This window comes from Lepidochelys kempii, chromosome 20 (genome assembly GCF_965140265.1).
Source record: "Lepidochelys kempii isolate rLepKem1 chromosome 20, rLepKem1.hap2, whole genome shotgun sequence".
Classification (NCBI taxonomy): Eukaryota; Metazoa; Chordata; order Testudines; family Cheloniidae; genus Lepidochelys; species Lepidochelys kempii.
This window is the reverse complement of record NC_133275.1, coordinates 19,661,746-19,679,059: the sequence shown is the minus strand read 5'-3', so window position 1 is coordinate 19,679,059 and position 17,314 is coordinate 19,661,746. Positions and strand designations below refer to the sequence as shown.

The window sequence follows — 17,314 nt, the reverse complement described above, 5'->3', positions numbered from 1 at the left end:
GCCGCGATGTCCTAGGCCTCAGAACCACTGGAAGAAATTGTGGAGGAATAGGAGGGTGGCATTGATGAAGAAGTGACCCTGAGGACCATTTCCTCCTCTTCCCCGGATGATGCCGTTATGCCTCCCCTGCTGTTTCTGGCATACAATTTTTCCTCTTCCAGGACCTAGCAAGATGTCCTAGCAAGGGAGACCGAATTCCTCTTTTCCCACCCTCCACTCAACTCCATTGTGGTGGATACTGTTAACTCCCATGGCTGTCAACACCAAATGAGGTCCACTCCCTATGATGGACTGGAAGCGTTTGGATCTTTTTGGGAGGAAGGAGTACTTCTTGGCCACGCTCCAATTGAATCGCCCTCATGGTGAAATACAACTACGTAAACTATTCAAAACTGAATGATTTTATTGAATAGCTGCCCAAGTCACATTGTGACCAATTTAAGGTCATCGTTCAGAAGGGACAGCTAGAAGCAAAGACAGCACTATCATCTGCATTTGACACAACTGACACTGCGGCCAGGTCCATCTCCACAGTGTGTTGCTTTTCACCACCAACACATTGCTCATAGGGTGGTGCACGTTGCCACCTGATGTGCTGGGGTCTCATTGAGCCTGCCCTTTCCACCAGCCTTACGACACAAGGCAAATGGTCACTCACAAAGATATCCCTTCACATCAACCTCCTCAAACTAAGAGCAGTCAGGAATGCCTGCGCCCACTTCCTCCTGCTGAAAAAAGGACCACAGACGAGTCCTAACAGACAATGTAGCCTGCATGTACTACATAAATTGACAAGGGGAAGCCTGGTCACCCTCCCTCTGCATGGAGGCAATGAGACTGTGGAACTCCCGCAATGTCACACTGGCAGCAGCCTACCTCCTGGGCACATAAAACTCAATAGTGGACAGTCTTAGTTGCAAATTCCCACTGTGACAGGTTGGACCTCCCTTTTGGGGTGCTACCTGATGTGCTGGGGTCTCACTGAGCCTGCCCTTTCCACCAGCCTGGGTTTCCTCACCCTGTTCTTGCTGTGCTAGGCTCTCAAGCCTTCTCCAGCACACACATAGGTAAGGCCATAACCTGCTGCAGAGACGGACTGAAATCAGCTCTATGTGGGAGGACGTAGCTAGGAGGATGGCCAGCACTCACATGCACACCTCCTTTGGGATATAAACCCAAAATAATAATGTCTTGTACTGAATAGAAAGATCTGCACAAACTGGGTTTTGAAATAGACAAGAAATACCTTTATTAACTACAAAAGGTTTATAAGGGATAGAAAACAGAACAAAGCAGATTACTGAGCAAATAAAACAAAACATGCAAACTAAACTTAACACACTCAAACAGGCTACAAAATGTAATTTTTCACCCAAAATGTTGTTTTAGGTAGGTTGCAGAGTTTCTGTAGCTTAGGGTTCCAGTTATTTCTTTAGACTGGACCCCTGTCTCAGCCTTTCCCTTCAGGTGTTTTTAGCAATCTTCCTTCTTGGATAGGGAGGCAATGGAGAAGAGTCCTGATAGCATTACTTCCCAGCCATAAATAGAATTTACATAAGGCGGGAATCTTTTGTTTCCACTGGAAAAATACCAGCAGTGTCCACGGTGGTACTCCATATCAGGTGACCTCATCAGATGACCCTGCAGTGTCAAAGCAACATCCCAGGAAGCTCCTCAGAAAGGTGGGAGATTAATATCTTTAAAGTTCTATTGTCCTTAAATGGCTCATTCAGGCTGATTGCTTACTGTCTGGTGGGTGTTCCCCCTCATGTACACACAGTTGTAATTGTTACATAGTCAATATTCCTAACTTCAGATACAGAAATTATACATGTATGCAAATTGGATAAACACATTCAGTAGATCATAACCTTTTCAATGATGCAAGATGGGTCATGTGAGGCATAAAACATATATCTTAGTTATGCTATATTCATATCACAACAATATTTCTATGAAGAATATGGGTGTAATGTCACACCCACATGACCACAAGTGAGAGCTAAACCCAGTAGTACTTCAGTCTATTTGGTCGCTGGGAACACCGACCACAGTCTTGTTTGCCACTTAAACCTGTACAAGAAATGTACATGCTACTGCTCTAGAGCAGGGATAAGACAACACTCCCAAGGTGATGCTCTCCTCCTCCTCCCCTGGGATGGGGACCTTCTTTATGTCTTTCCTTCTTTTCCCCTACTATTGAAGGTTCTGCTGAAAATAAAAAGAAATGGAGCACACATCAGTCTGGTCGCTCCTACTTGGCTGAGACACACCGTGGTCCCTTAACTGTCACAGTGCATAACGTGCCTGACGATCCCTCTCCCTGCACTCCGTACCTCCTCTCCCAGGACCTACATGCTGGCTTGGGGGTTCTCTGCCTTAAGGCATGGATCCTTGGTTCAAACACCTAGAAAGCTCCTGTTTGAACGATGTGCAAGAGGTATTATTACACAGTAGAAAGTCCTCAACACGAGGTACTTAAATCCAAAAATGGTCCAGGTTTCGGATTTGGTATACTTCACAACAAATCTCCCCAACATCCGTGACTACTCCACACATCTTAGACTATGTTCTGGCCCTAAAAATATTGGGGCTGTCTCTGAGCTCTCTCTGAGTCCACCTAGCAGCGCCAACAGCCTTCCACTATCCAGTAGAGGGGTGCTCAGTGTTGTCACACCCAACCACCAAAGGATCCTCAAGGGTACAATGAACCTTTTCCCACAACCTCAACTTCCTACTCCCACATGGGACTTAAATATGACTAGGGACTGACTAGGCCTCCCTTCGAACCCATGGCCACCTGTTCGCTTACATACCTGTCAGTGACAACGGCCTTCTTGATAGCAATTACCTCAGCCGGGAGAATAGGCGAAATAGTGGCTCTGCTGGCACATCCCCCCCTTCAATGGTATCCTTTTAGGACATGGTTACGCTCAGGCTGCATCCAAAATTCATTCTGAAGATAACTTAAGGTTGATTCATCTTTCAACCTTCTATCCCAAGCCTCACCAAGACAACAGGGAAGCTAAATTACACACTCCAAATGGCAGGAGAGCCCTAGCCTTCTGCCTGGGCAGGATGAAAGCTTTCAGAAAGTTCCCCAAGCTTTTCCTTTCCATTGTGGACAGATCCAGGGGCTCACCAGTATCATCCCACGACTCTCCAAGTGGGTCTCGAACTGCATCAGACAATGTTACCAAGTTCGCAGTATGACCCCTCCAGATACTACTCTTACACACTCCACAAGGTTGATCTCCTCATATATCGCCTTTTTCAAGAATGTTCCTATCTCCGAGATCTATAGAAGTGTGACATGGGCTGTGACTGGAGTCCTGGGGAGCCACGATGAAGTTACTCAGTTAGGGTGAACTGCAAAGAATGGGGCAGACAGTCCCCGAAGCTGGTGGATATTCCAGTACTTAGATTTACCAAGCCAGCACAAAACAGCTTCTATAATACCTCACTGGTTACCCAGAAGCCAACAACACAGTTCACTTAAAGCAACCCAGCCTCAGGCCTCCACCGAGACACCCAAGTGAAATATGATGAGGATCTTATTCATCATATTAAAAGGTTCTACCAATCCCAAATGATAGGACACATTACCTCCCAGGTTAATGAATATTTCAGATCTTACCGAATTATGCGCTTACAGCCAATTCTTATTAACTAAACTAAAATTTATTAAAAAAGAAAAGAGTGAGTATTGGTTAAAAGATCAATCTACGTACAGACATGAGTACAGTTGTGAGATCAGATTCATAGTATAGATAGTGAGTTTTGTAGTTGCAAAGAGTTCTTTCAGAATTAGTCCATAGGTTATAGTCCAATGTTCATATTCAGGGTGATCCAGATTAGGACTGGAGATCTCAGCCTTATGGCTTAAACTTCCCCTTCATGAAGCATTAAGCACATCTGAGATAAAAAGGATCAGGATCCAAAGGGTTTTTATACAGTTCCAGGTCGTTTTTGGCAACTCGGAGTCCTTAGGCAAACAATAGGCAATTATGGAGCTTTTGAAGTTGACCTATTTCCTAAGCATCACCGGTAATTAGCTACACAGATTATCATGAGGCGGTTGCCGGTTTTCCACCATTCTCAGGTGATTTGCTATACATTTCAAAGAGAGATGAATACAGTGATTATGGTTCATTTAAATGTTAGTATTTCCCTTTGAACTGTCTGTTTACATAGCTAACATCTAACGATATGAGTACACACATACAATTAGTATCACCTCTGATTTCTAACTGTATAGGTTTGCATTTCAAATTTCTAGCCTAACCACCATGGAATGGCCCTAATTACCATTCGCATACTTCTGTACATGTCTCTAAAGGTTGGCTCTGGGTCATTTAGCCTGTGAGCTGCTTAACTCTTTCTGGCCATTCATTACACTTTTTGTATAAGATTTGTTGCAATTATATAACAGTGGTAGCAACAATGATTTGCATTATTATACTCTAATCAGATAATGTCACATGGGCGTCAGTCCACACTTTCGCAGAACGTTATGCGATCACTGGGGACTCTGCCTCCAATGCCATCTTCAGCTCCATAATACTGTCATCTGTAACTGACCTGACTCTGAAGTTCCAGCCCTCCAGAACGGGTACTGCTCGAGAGTCACCTACAGTGGAACGCCCATAGGGACACTACTTGAAGAAGAAGTTACTCATCTGTGCAGTAATGACCCACCCTCCTCCCCTCTACTTCAGAGTTCTTGTCAATGACCGCGGAAGAGAAGGAACTGAGGGGGCTTAGCCCGTGCACGTTGATTAGCCTCATGGCTCAGCATGAGGAGAAACAGCACGCGTGGGCCCAGTAGACACTGCTACCAAAGTTCTCTGATCAGCAGTGCAGGGACACAAGCACACCTACAGTGGAGCACCCATAGGGACACACATCTCAAAGAGTCATTGTTACTGGACAAAGTGAGTAACTTCTTCTTTTATGGTGAACGTACAGTTTAACAGGACATTTCTTGCCTTACGTATATGGGTATCGTTGTGTTGGCTGTTCCACCCCAGAGACTATTGCTTGTGCTGCACAAAACAAGAAATTGAAAGGGCACTGTATTGGTCCCCAAGCTAGTGAAGGTCTGTGGAGAGTTCCTAAGGAATGCTATAACTCGCTAACACCAATGGTAGTTGGGGTGGTCAGTGTTTAGTCACATGCTAAAGTGATTTTGGGAATGGAAAGCGTTCCATAGAAACCGAAGCTGCTTAATAGTCTAGCATTGACATCTGACTAAAGTTGTTTCTGTGAGCCGCATTCACAGTGCTATGTGCTTTCAAGGCACTGTCCAAAACTAATCTGCACACTGAGTGAGAAGGATAATCTAGTGGACAGGAATTTAGGAGACCTGGGTTCAGTTACTCCCAGACTCCCTTTGTGTCCTTGGGCAAGTCACTTAGTGTGTCTGCCCTACAGGTTCCCATCTGTGAAATGGGTACGATGCTTCCCTTCCTTGCAAGGGAGCTGTGGAGATCACACCCATTAATGGCTGGGAAGTGCTCAGGGGTTGTGTGAGAAGAGCTATGTATATACATAAAGAGACAGACACACATCCTGTGAAGGAGGGATGTATCTCTGCGTGTGTGTGTGTGTGTGTGCATATTCACGCTGTTCCTCACAGCAGAGTTTTATAGTCCTATTACAGTAGAACCTCAGAGTTACGAACACCAGAGTTACAAACTGACTAGTCAACTGCACACCTCCTTTGGAACCGGAAGCACACAATCAGGCAGCAGTAGAGACAGAAAATAAAAGCAAACAGCGTACAGTACTGTGTTATACTAAAAATATAAAAGGAAAGTTTAAAAAAAATATTTGACAAGATAAGGAAACTGTTTCTGTGCTTGTTTCATTTAAATCAACATGGTTAAATCAAGCATTTTTCTTCTGCGTAGTAAAATTTCAAAGCTGTATTAAGTCAATGTTTACTTGTCAACTTTTGAAAGAACAATTATAATGTTTTGTTGAGAATTATGAACATTTCAGAGTTATGAACAACCTCCATTCCCAAGGTGTTCGTAACTCGGAGGTTCTAAGGTAATGTTGAAAGCTGGCCAGTGGGAGCCCAGAGCTAACAAGGAACCTAGTAATACTCTCTTTGAATCTTCAGGAAAGACACAGATGAAGCAGACCTGGTCCTAGCAAAGGAAGCCAACGTGAAATGCCCGCAGATTGTGATAGCGTTTTATGAGGAGAGACTGACCTGGCACGCGTATCCAGAGGACACGGAAAACAAAGAGAGAGAAGCAGCGAAAAGCTAAAGTGCCATCCTGGGCCATCCTTAGCTGTACATACACATCCACCCGACCCGACCACATCCATTGAAATGTGCTTATTACTGTGCTCCCAGGAGAAACCTTGTTATTGGTTCAGTCATAACATAAATGGTTTGCTTCATGTTCAGCTTCATCTCTAGTGAAACCCACAACATTTATGTGCTGTGTCTCCTCTCTCTTCCCCCCACCCTCCAGAAAACAGTTTTGACTTCTCACATCCTCTTAAAGCCTCCAGGGGTTTACAGAGTTGTTGGTTCCCTTTGGTTCCATCCCTTTTTGCCGCTTTAAATGCTGAGAATAGCAGCGATGCTCTTCCTAAACAGAACTAAGTGGAGTTATCCTGTCCAGGTGCACAAATGGCTGTTGGCTGGAAAAGCAATAGGAGCTGTCTGCATTTGGGAAATCCCTCCTGCTAATGCAACACAGGGCAACATCCTGAGATGGTCAATGTGGCCTTTGTATGCTGGCTTGTGTGTTGTTACATAACTGGCAAAGTCTTGTTGGGACTATGCATCTGGACTCCATCCTGGGGGACACCAATTGTCCTGGGTTGTGATGCCTTCCAGCCTGTCTCGTGCCTAGGATAGTTTCCAGGCTAGTGTTCTCTTTGCAAGCCCAGCCTGCATTAGTATTGGTTCCCAGATGCAGAGCGAGTCCCCTTCCTCCAGGAGGAGTCTAATATGTGGGAGATAGGAAAAGCAGAGCCTTCTTAACTTTAAATGCGATTGTGTATCCCCTGTCGGGCGCAGGTGGAGGCCTGCCACTGCTTTTGTATGATCTTATACAGTATGTATGTATATATTCGTTTCTCATTTGGGCTGTGTATTTCCATAGTGTGAGCATATCAGGTGGCCTGGCTTTGTGCCAAGGCACCTGATCTATTTCTGTCATTGGCTGTTGCTTCAAAGGCCACAAGCATTGTGTTACCAAAGTGGCTTCCCCCTTGAGGATCTCTCCTTCCCTCCCCCATGAGCTCTGCCTTGGAAACGTGGATAGCTGATCCGGTCTGGTATGCACAGCACTTCTCCCTGGAAAATATGCCCTAGGCTCTAGGACGTGCCAGTGGAGCAGAGAGGGCATTGCTGTTTCCCAGGGGGATGAATGCTCGTTTTGCAAGGCATGGGTATCTGGGACAGTCGCTCTGCTGCCCAAGAGAGCTGGCAGCACAGTAAGGTGGTGCAGAACTGAGCCGTTGCAGCATTAGGCACTGCTCTCAGGGGTTCCTTTTTCTTTCCCTACCTGAGTATGGTGAGGCCAGAGTGGAGACCTGACCTAGGGCTGGTTGCAGGGTCTGCTCCTTAGCATCTCGGCACAGCCCTCTTTTGCTTTCCAGCATCATGTTCACTCTTCATGCTGATCCTACATCCTGTGTAGTTTAGCTGGACTTGGGCTCTCTTGCCTGTGGCGGTCTCCTTGCCCGCAGGAACTGATGGATGTCTTAAGCTCCCCGCTCCTAATGTTGCAAACAGAGTCCTCCTTTATGACTAGAAGTAATAAAATTATGGTATTGCGGTATCGACACTGGTTTCTGGTTGGCTCGTTCCGTGTGCAAAGCTTCTGCAAGAATGAGAGAGAGTTGGTTCTGTGACCTTCACTGTGGCTTGGAAAGGCTTATTGCATAAAGTGGGGACCTGCAGGTGGATGAATTGGAAAGGGGTTGTGGGTTTATTCTCTCAAATGAAAATATCATTGTTGCATCCTGACTTTCCTCAGTCCAAAGGCCTGGTCCTGTTCTTGTTTATCTTCCGTCATTCCCACCCCTTTGCTACCCTGATTCTCTCCCTTTATAGTGAGCTTTGAAATCTTGAATGGCATTGGGGCATATCTGTAGACTGGGTACAGAGGGAGTTTTATCAGTGCTGACTCCCTTCCTGGCTCTTGGACTCTGCTTAGTCTTTGTTGTGGGCACAGAGAAGTTTGCTTGTTCTGCTTTTCTAGAGCACGTGACGCAGTTTGTTCTCAGCCTTTGTGTCTGTCTGTCTCTCTTCTGGGCACAAGCCCTTTCAGTATAATGTTCATACTGTTGGATGAATTCTGCTTGCAAGCAGTTCAGATGCTGTGGGGGAAATCCAGGCACCCTGGAAATCAATGCCATTGACTTCTGTGGGGCCAGGATTTCACTCTGTCTCTAACACAACTTCTAGTTGAGCACATATCACTAAGCAGTATTTCCACTTCACTGACGCACCTGCCATCGTCTTCTGTGCCTTTTGGAGGTGTGTGCAGGCAAAGGGTTAGCATGGCCATTGCTTAGAGCAGCATACTCAATACATCATTTACTTTTGAAAGTTCCCATTGGCAGGGTCAGTATTTCTAGTTGCGTTGTCCTGGCTGATGTTGAAATTTAAAAAATCTGCCTTCTGAGCCACACTGCCAAACAGGCCAGCCAAGCTGCAGCTGCCAGCACACAGAGTAGAAATGCTGATGTTCCTAATGCTGCACACTTTTTCATATGTGCTGGGAAGTGCTCCTGGCCCTGGCACCCTTCCAAGGCTTCCGCTTAGCAGCGTTCCTGGCATCTCTGTAACTGCCTTTGCTCATCATGAAGCGCCTGTGGTCTCACAGCCTCTTGTTCCAATAACCGTGGGGCTTGCACGGGTACCTCTGGCACTAGCGCAACCCACAGAGATTGAGTGTGTGTTTATGGGGTTATGACATTTTTTAATTTGCTTTTGAGTGACCTTGGGCTAGTCAGAGAGCGCTCCCAGAGCCAGGGCATGTGGTGATGACGCTTTGGGAGGAGTTTGGGGATTCCCGTCATTCTCACTTGGTTAGGATTTGCGTAGGTTTAGGGCTAAGCCTGACGCATCTGTATTTGGATCTGAGCTGGGTAGCATGGGCTCCTTGCTGTGTAGCATGTTATCAAACATTGATGCTCGTATGTGAATTGCTGTAGGATGTAGTTGGTACAATAGGTAATGGCAACAGCTGGCTACCTTCCAACTGCATTAGTTTAGGGGCTTCCCCACCTGTAATGTGGGGGGAGGCGGGGATATCGAAAGAAGCTTTTACAGGGCGGGATGCAAGAGCATAGCCTGGCTGCAGTCTATACCACTTGGTGCGCTGCTTTCAGGTATTAGCTCAGGTATAGAAAAAGCTGCTGGCATATCAACCTGTGGCTTCCACTTCTTCTTCTGGCCCCCATTCTCCCAGCATCACATGCTCCTTGTTCTTCCCCTTCCTCTCCAGCCGTTCCAGCAGGCAGACTTGTTGCTGTTGCTTTATCCCTGCCTCTGCATGGATTTCTTTTCTCTGAAGGGAGTCAGCTAGCCTTCCCGTGATTTGCTGGAGTCTTGATCTTTGCCAGCTCTGTTTTCCTCTTCCTCTCCCCGCAGCCCCCAACCTCCTACAGCCCTTTGCACCAAACTCGGAGGGAGCAAGGCAGCTGCTGTACAGCAGTGCTTCTCAATTAGGGGTACACGTCAGTACAAAGTCAGTACAAACTAAAATTTCATACAGACAATCATTTGTTTATACTGCCCTATATACTGTATCAGTGTTTCTCAGCCTGGGTCTGACAGGATGGGTTATGGGGGATTGCAAGTGCAGGGCCGTCATTAGGGGGGTGGCAAGCAGGAGAGCTGCGAAACAGATACATGCTGAAGCCAAAGCATGAGTCCCGCCTCCCGGGGCTGAAAGCAGACCCTTGAAAGGGGTACAGTAGTCTGGAAAGGTTGAGAACCACTGCAGGAGTTGCAAATAAAGATGGATTAATGCTCTTTCTGTGCCTCCGTGTCGTCTGCAGATGGGAGTGGATAAGTGTGTGGGAGTGGATAAGCCTGCTGGCGATCTCTGAGCTAGTGTGAAATGCTATAGAACATGGAGCAGCACGCAGAGGACAGGCACTGTTAACAGGAGACCGGCCCCTTCTTCCCGCACAGACTGTCTCTCTTTAACTCTTTGCTCTCTGGAAGCAAATCTAAGCGAAATCCACCATTGATTGTGTTGTGACCTAAGTTCCCTCTAAGCTGCGTGGCTGCTCAGCAGCCTATTAAGCATCGCACAGACACTCGGGGCTGTGGTGGGGAGAGATGCCTCTCTCCTAGCCCCGACCCAGCCCGGCCCAGACAGTACCAGGTTTATAATGGCACCCGACTCATGCTAAGTAGGGGCCTCGCCTGCTATCCCAGGACTTCTCTCTCCGTCCCCGCCTTCCGTCACCAGCAGTGACGGGGCAGGAGGCAGAAAGGAGCCCACAGCCACTGCTGCTCCTCCGGGCCGCTGGTGGGGGATGGGAAGCCCGCATCGGCGGACCATCGCTGGCGGCCCGGACTGTGGAAGGACCTGCTGTGGACAGGGAAGAGGTGCTTATACCGTGGCCCCAGCCCCGGAGCTGCTGCGGTGGGGAAAGGCGCCTCTCCCCCGCAGCCCAGGTGCTGCTGTGGGGGGAGAGAGCTGGGGGGAGTTAATGGAATCATAGAATATCAGGCTTAGAAGGGACCTCAGGAGGTCATCTCGTCCAATCCCCTGCTCAAAGCAGGACCAATCCCCAGCTAAATCATCCCAGCCAGGGCTTTCTCAAGCCTGACCTTAAAAATTCCTAAGGAAAGAGATTCCACCACCTCCCTAGGTAATCCATTCCAGTGCTTCACCACCCTCCTAGTGAAAAAGTTTTTCCTAGTACCCAGCCTAAACCTCCCCCACTGCAACTTGAGACCATTACTCCTTGTTCTGTCATCTGCCACCACTGAGAACAGTCTAGATCCATCCTCTTTGGAACCCCCTTTCAGGTCGTTGAAAGCAGCTATCAAATCCCGCCTCATTCTTCTCTTCTGCAGACTAAATAACCCCAATTCCCTCAGCCTCTCTTCATAACTCATGTGCTCCAGCCCCCTAATCCTTTTTGTTGCCCTTCGCTGGACTCTTTCCCATTTTTCCACATCCTTCTTGTAGTGTGAGGCCAAAACTGGACACAGTACTGCAGATGAGGCTTCACCAATGCCAGATAGAGGGGAATGATCACTTCCCTCGATCTGCTGGCAATGCTCTTACTTATACAGCCCAAAATGCCGTTAGCCTTCTTGGCAACAAAGGCACACTGACTCATATCCAGCTTCTCGTCCACTGTCACCCCAGGTCCTTTTCTGCAGAACTGCTGCCTAGCCACTCAGTCCCTAGTCTGTAGCGGTGCATGGGATTCTTCCATCCTAAGAGCCCCTTGTTGAACCTCATCAGATTTCTTTTGGCATAATCCTCTAATTTGTCTAGGTTCCTCTGTATCCTATCCTTACCGGCCAGCGTATCTACCTCTCCTCCCAGTTTTAGTGTCATCTGCAAACTTGCTGAGGGTGCAATCCATGCCATCCTCCAGATTGTTAATGAAGATATTGAACAAAACCTTCTCTCCCTGCATAGCCCTGAGGCAGCCTGCACCCCAAACCCCTCATCCCCAGCCCACACCCCCAGCCGGAGTCCTTACACCCCAAACCCCTCATCTCTGGCCCCACCCCAGAGCCCACACCCCTAGCTGGAGACCGCACACTCTAAACTCTCTGCCCTAGCCCTGAGCCCCCTCCCACACTCTGAACCCCTCAGCCCCATCCCCACCACATGAATTTTGTTATGTGCACCAATATGGTACAGCATCACTTACATATTGATGCACATAAAATTCATTCTGCACATGTGTGGAAAAAATTAGAGGGAACACTGGTTGTGACCAGAGCTGGTTGCAAATACTCCCCATGAGCCTATTGGACTCTCATTTTAGCTGTGCTGCATGTTCTAATAGAAGCAGTAAAATGGCTCTGGATAAAAAGCCTGATATGAATCAGATTAGAGCCACATGGCTCAGCAGGATTGGTATGTCAGGTGCTGTTTCAGCAGTCAGTCTTGAGGGTAGCTGTTATGTCTTCTCCCTTCCAGCCTGAATTATGCCCCTTTGGGAGATGCAAAATGGTTCTTAAGTTGCTTCAGCATTCGAAGTGGCTTCTAGACAGAGTAATAGATTGTGTTGGTTGCAGCCTCAGGCAGCATAGTATGTAGTGTCATCTCCTGTCAATAGGGCTGTCCTGGACCTCCCTGCAAGCTCGTGCGCCAGGCAGATCTCTGCCTATTGAGTCTGCCCCAGATCCCTCCCCAGTCGCTCCCTTGTAACTGCTCTTGAATGCTCAGTCCTGCTGTTTTTCCTATTGCAGAGAGGAAGCTTCTCTGCAGCTGGCCAGCCACCTTCCCTTCTGGCTAGATTTTGTTTTGCTAATTTCCGGTATCAGTGTTGCTCAAAAAGTAGATGAAGCAGCTGGCATGGGAGGAAGGGGGTGGGTAAAGAAGTGATGTCAGAAACCCCTTAGCAAACTCTGAGTAGGTCGTGGGAGGTTTTCGGTGTTTGTGGCCGAAACCAAATACTTAATGCTAGACTGAAAAGCTCTCCGGGCATTGCTTATTTTGTGTCCCAGCCTGCATGTCTAGCTATGAGCAGTACCCTGGTCCTAATCCTCTTCTTACAGGGTGTTCGGGGCAGGAGGTTAAGTGCCAAACTAAGTTCCTGGAATGGCATGTACCATCTGAAAGAGGAGACGTTTTCCTTGTGGCATCTATTGGGAACCAAAACTCAACCCTTTTCCTTGGCCCCATTTATTGCAAACAGCCCTCTCAAATTGTCCCTCGCTCAAGAAAACAGCTTAGTGTCTGTGAACAAGCTGCCCATAATGGCGCGGTTTGAAACTAACCTAATTAAACGAGTGTGAAAGGCTGTGTGGATGCTGCACTTATTTAGCTTGTTAAGAATTGGCGTAAGCCAACCTGAGATAATTGTCAACACAAGTGTTCACACTGGTTCTGCAAAATAAATTGAGAAAGGCTAAAGCCAGACTGAGGGAAGCCCCGAGAATGCAGTACGTACTGCATGCCTCCCGTTGTCACATGCGGTCTGATTCCCCCCTGTGTGTACTACGTTTGGGGGTGGGGGGGATGGACACCAGGATTGGGATCCTCTTGTTGCACCATAGTTTTCAAGTTGAAGTCTGATGCTAGCTAGGGAGGTCAAAGCGATTTCCCCAGCCAGCTGCCATTTCAACGCTTGGTTTGTAGTGGTGGGGGGACCAGGGTAATTTTCAAACACAAAGCGGGGTCGGCTCCGACTGGGACGGGGCTTACATGTGGCACGCAGAAGGGGAACTGAAAACCATTTAATCTTGGATCCTAAATCTGCCCCCCCTCCCCCCTCACACTGCTCAGACAAACCTGACCAAAGGCAAAGGAGCGAGCCTCTGAGTGAGAACCCGCCCAAAGGAATGGCTGGGGGTGCGGGATGCCCACATCACAATAAGGAAGCTGCACTGCAGATGGAAGTCACTCTTCCGTATCTGCCAAGACCTAGGTTGAGGCTCCTGGTCTCCTGACGTGCAGTTGTCACTGAACAAGACCCACAATCAAACACTGGTCGTGCAGGGCTAATTTTCAATAAAGCTGTGGGACAGGCCACAGCTGTTGCACCTGTTTAAAAATGCCATTTTGAGGGGGACTCTATCTCCAACTCTCCCAAGGAGGAACACCCAGAATCCAGGGCTGTGGTTGGGTAAAATGCTTTTCTGACCTCTCTTGCTCTTTATTTTAATCCCTTGTAAGTGGCTGTAACCCAGTGCAGTCAAGGCAGCTAGAACTCCCTGTGCCAACTCAAAGCTCCCCAGCCCTACTGCACTGGGCAGTCCTCCGACGCGTATCCACACTCTCCTTTGTGGGAAACGATCCCCTTGGCCAATCTCCTCCCTCTGTCAAGTTGCTGTTCCTGGTGGTGTTGGTGGGTTTTTTTTATGGCAAAGCAGAACGCTAATTTTTTGTCAAATTTCTTTTGTTGTTGTTAAATAGAAGGGATCTGGGGAGCGATCATTCTGAGATATGGGCGTGGTCTCTGGCCAACTTTGTAACTAGTGTGTTTTTTTAAAAATCTTTCTTTTATATACTGAGCACTTCTGTGTGGACACTTTTTAGGCCGAGTCAGTTCTCAAAGCCAATTGCCAACGATTTCAAGTCTTTTGTGCTAAAGGTTGGATCCGCCCTGCTTTTAAACAACTATTAACTTTTAGAGAGTCTAGTTCCAGTCTGTCCTCTCTGTCTGTTCCATGGAGATTGCCACTTGCAAGGACTGGTAACTTGCAAGTGAAGTGGGGAAATTAATTACATTTTAATTAAACACATGAATTTTTGTCACAGATGTTCTAATTTTATCTGGGATCACAGCTGAGCCTTCTCTAAGCTGGAACATGATGATTGTCTTCCTCCTCTTATAAATTGGTCTCCCCCTGATTAAAAGTCTGTTGGTGAGGCATGATTTGCTAATGATTAAAACTTGCTCTGATCCCACATGTAGAGGCAAGACAGAGCCTTAGTTCAGCCTAGTGTTGAGTCTCCTAGCGCAATTGTTTTGTAGCATACATGCCTCCTTTTGAACAAATGTAGAGTCCATGCTCCTATAAGGGTGAATCTGCAAAATACAGGGCTACTTTCTACTTGTCAGTTTCTAGTATTCCAGGGGGCTAGGTCCTGCCATTCCATTTGGGGGCATCTTTCCTTCCTAGCCAATCTGAGCTTTTAGGGGTTCAGCTCCCACATTTTTGATCCCCCTCCCCTGAACAGGGGGTGAACCCCTTTTTTAAAAAAAGTACATCTCTGACAAAATGAGACTCTTCCCCTGGAGAGTTCAGAAGTCATTGCTCAGCAGGCTGGATCATTTCAAGGTCTGACACATTTTAGTCCTAAATTATTTTGACAGTGTTACTTTTAATCTATGGGCCCAACCTCCTCTCCTGCCAGCCATCCCAATCGCTGCTTGGTGTGAGTAAGGGCTGCAAGATGAAGCACGATTGGAAGAGACTTGAGAAGAACCCATGGCTGCTCCCGCCACGTGCCAGGTGTGTGTTTCCTTGCTGTGTCACCATTGTGTTGCCTAGGCAGTAGGTGGCACAGCACTGTTGGTGTGGGGGCCGTGGGCAGCATTCAAACCCATCTCTCTGTTAGAACTGACTTGCTAGGGAAGAGTGGGACTCTGTCCTCCAGACCTTAGCCAGGCGCTACTGTGTGGCGCAAAGTGTCTGTCTGAGCTGGCGTGTGGCTCACGGCTCTCCCCTCTCCCGTGTGATGTTCAGTAGCGTAGCCCGTCTCTCCGCTAATGTATGTTATGCTTTTTTTAAATAGTGATGTTTTTAAACTAGGGATTTTTTTCCCATCATGAGACTGACATGTTACAAAGGCCCCCTGTCCCTTCGCACTCTTTCATACTCTTGTATTGGTTCTAATAAATGGTTACTTTTCAGTACAGTATCCTGTGTGGTTTTTCCTCCCTTGCTCTTGTCTCTGTGTGTGTGGATATAATTGTCCTGCATAGACACCCCCAACACGCACACCCTGCTCTTGGTGCATCACTCAGTCATGTGGGCGAAACAGACACATCAGGCCAGATTCTAAGCTGGTGCAAAGCACCCTAGAGCAGAGGTGGGCAAACTACGGCCCGCGGGCCACATCCAGCCCATGGGTCTGTCCTGCCCGGCCCCTAAGCTCCTGGCCCAGGAGGCTAGCCCCTGGCCCCTCCCCTCCTGTCCTCCTTCCCCCGTAGCCACACCGCTGCGCGGGCAGCGCTCTGGGCGGCAGGGCTGCCCGGTTATGCAGGACAGCGCGGCAGCGTGTCTGGCTCCGGCTGGGCGGTGTGGCTCCGGACATGCTGCTCTGAGTGGCATGGTAAGGGGGCTGGGGGGTTGAATAAGAGCCAGGAGGTCCCAGGGGGCAGACAGGGAACAGGGGGCGGTTGGATGGGGTGGAGGTTCTGTGGTGGGGCGGTCAGGGGACAGGGAACGGGGGGGCGGGTCCTGGGAAGGGGTGGTCAGGGGACAAGGAGCGGGGGGGGTGGGTGTTGGATGGGTGGGAGGTTCTGAGGGGGGCAGTCAGGGGGCGGAAGTGGGAGGGGGCAAATAGGGGGCAGGGGCCATACTGTTTGGGGAGGCACAGCCTTCCCTACCCAGCCCTACATAGAGTTTTGCACCCCAAAGTTTGCCCACCCCTGTCATAGAGCCATGGAAGCTACGCCGATTTAACCAACGTCCTTTCAGGCACAGTCGGAGCAGGAAATTCTTCCCTGTGTAAGGGGAGTGTTGCCACCTTACTAACATTCAGTGGGGGTGTTTTAGTTGCTAGCTCCCAGTACTAAAAAGGGGGAAGGGTCGATGGGGAATCAGGACCCTGAGACTGACAGCCCCCAGGAACAATGGGGAGAGGTGAATGCTCCAGGTCAGCCTGAATGACTGGGCAGGCAGGCTAATCGGGGGGCCAGGGAGGTCCCGTCCTCTGTGTGAGCTGTATTTGCCTGGGTCAGACAGAGTGGGGCTGAGCTAAGGAGAAAGCAGGGGCCCAAGCTGAGCTGGGGAGCAGAGCTGGGCCAGATCCAGAGGGGCCAGAAAAGCAGCCCAGAGAGAACAGACCCTTTCCTGGGAGCAGAGCTGCAGCCCCAAAGCCAGAGGCACCGCCCAGAGAGAGCAGACATGCCCTGGGAGCAGAGCTGCAGCAACCAGAGCCAGAGGGGCCCGAAAAGCAGCCCGGGAAGCAGGTCAGTGCTGGGAGCAGAGTCGCAGAAGCAGCCTGCAGAGCAGACCTGTCCTGGGAGCAGAGCTGCAGCAACCAGAGCCAGAGGGGCCAGAGAAGCAGCCCAGGGAGCTGGAGGCAGAGCAGCAGCAGCAGTGCTGAGACGGAGTGGTGGAGCTGGGGCTGGAGCAGTCCGGAGCCGGGTGCGGTGAGCAGCTGGGGAGACCGAGAGGGACCCTGGGCAGCGGGCCCAGCACGGGGAGACGCCTCAGCCAAGAGGCTCTGCAGGCCAGGCTTGGATCGTAACCCCGACAGGGCGGGGGCGACACTGGGGAGAAGGGTCCTACCACTTAAAGCCTGAGAGCGTGTGGCCACCACCAGAGCGAGTGTCCAACCCACAGCATCCCTGCAGCACAGCCAGGGCCTGAGCAGGAGGCCTGGGACTTACAAGGACCAGACTGTGAACTGCCCTGACGTTCCAGAGACACTGTTTGTGATGTTCCCTGCCACAG

The 17,314-nt window shown here is 49.0% G+C and overlaps 1 protein-coding gene across 1 annotated transcript in view; it reads left to right on the top strand.

Annotated features, from left to right (window-relative positions):
* Positions 1 to 15,543, top strand: part of CBX5 (chromobox 5) — a 60,886-nt gene extending 45,343 nt beyond the window's left edge. The window contains 1 exon segment of the mRNA XM_073319461.1: positions 6,128 to 15,543. Within this exon segment, the coding sequence (XP_073175562.1) occupies positions 6,128 to 6,278 (151 nt within the window). The 3' untranslated portion in view covers positions 6,279 to 15,543.
* Positions 15,544 to 17,314: the final 1,771 nt, after the last annotated feature.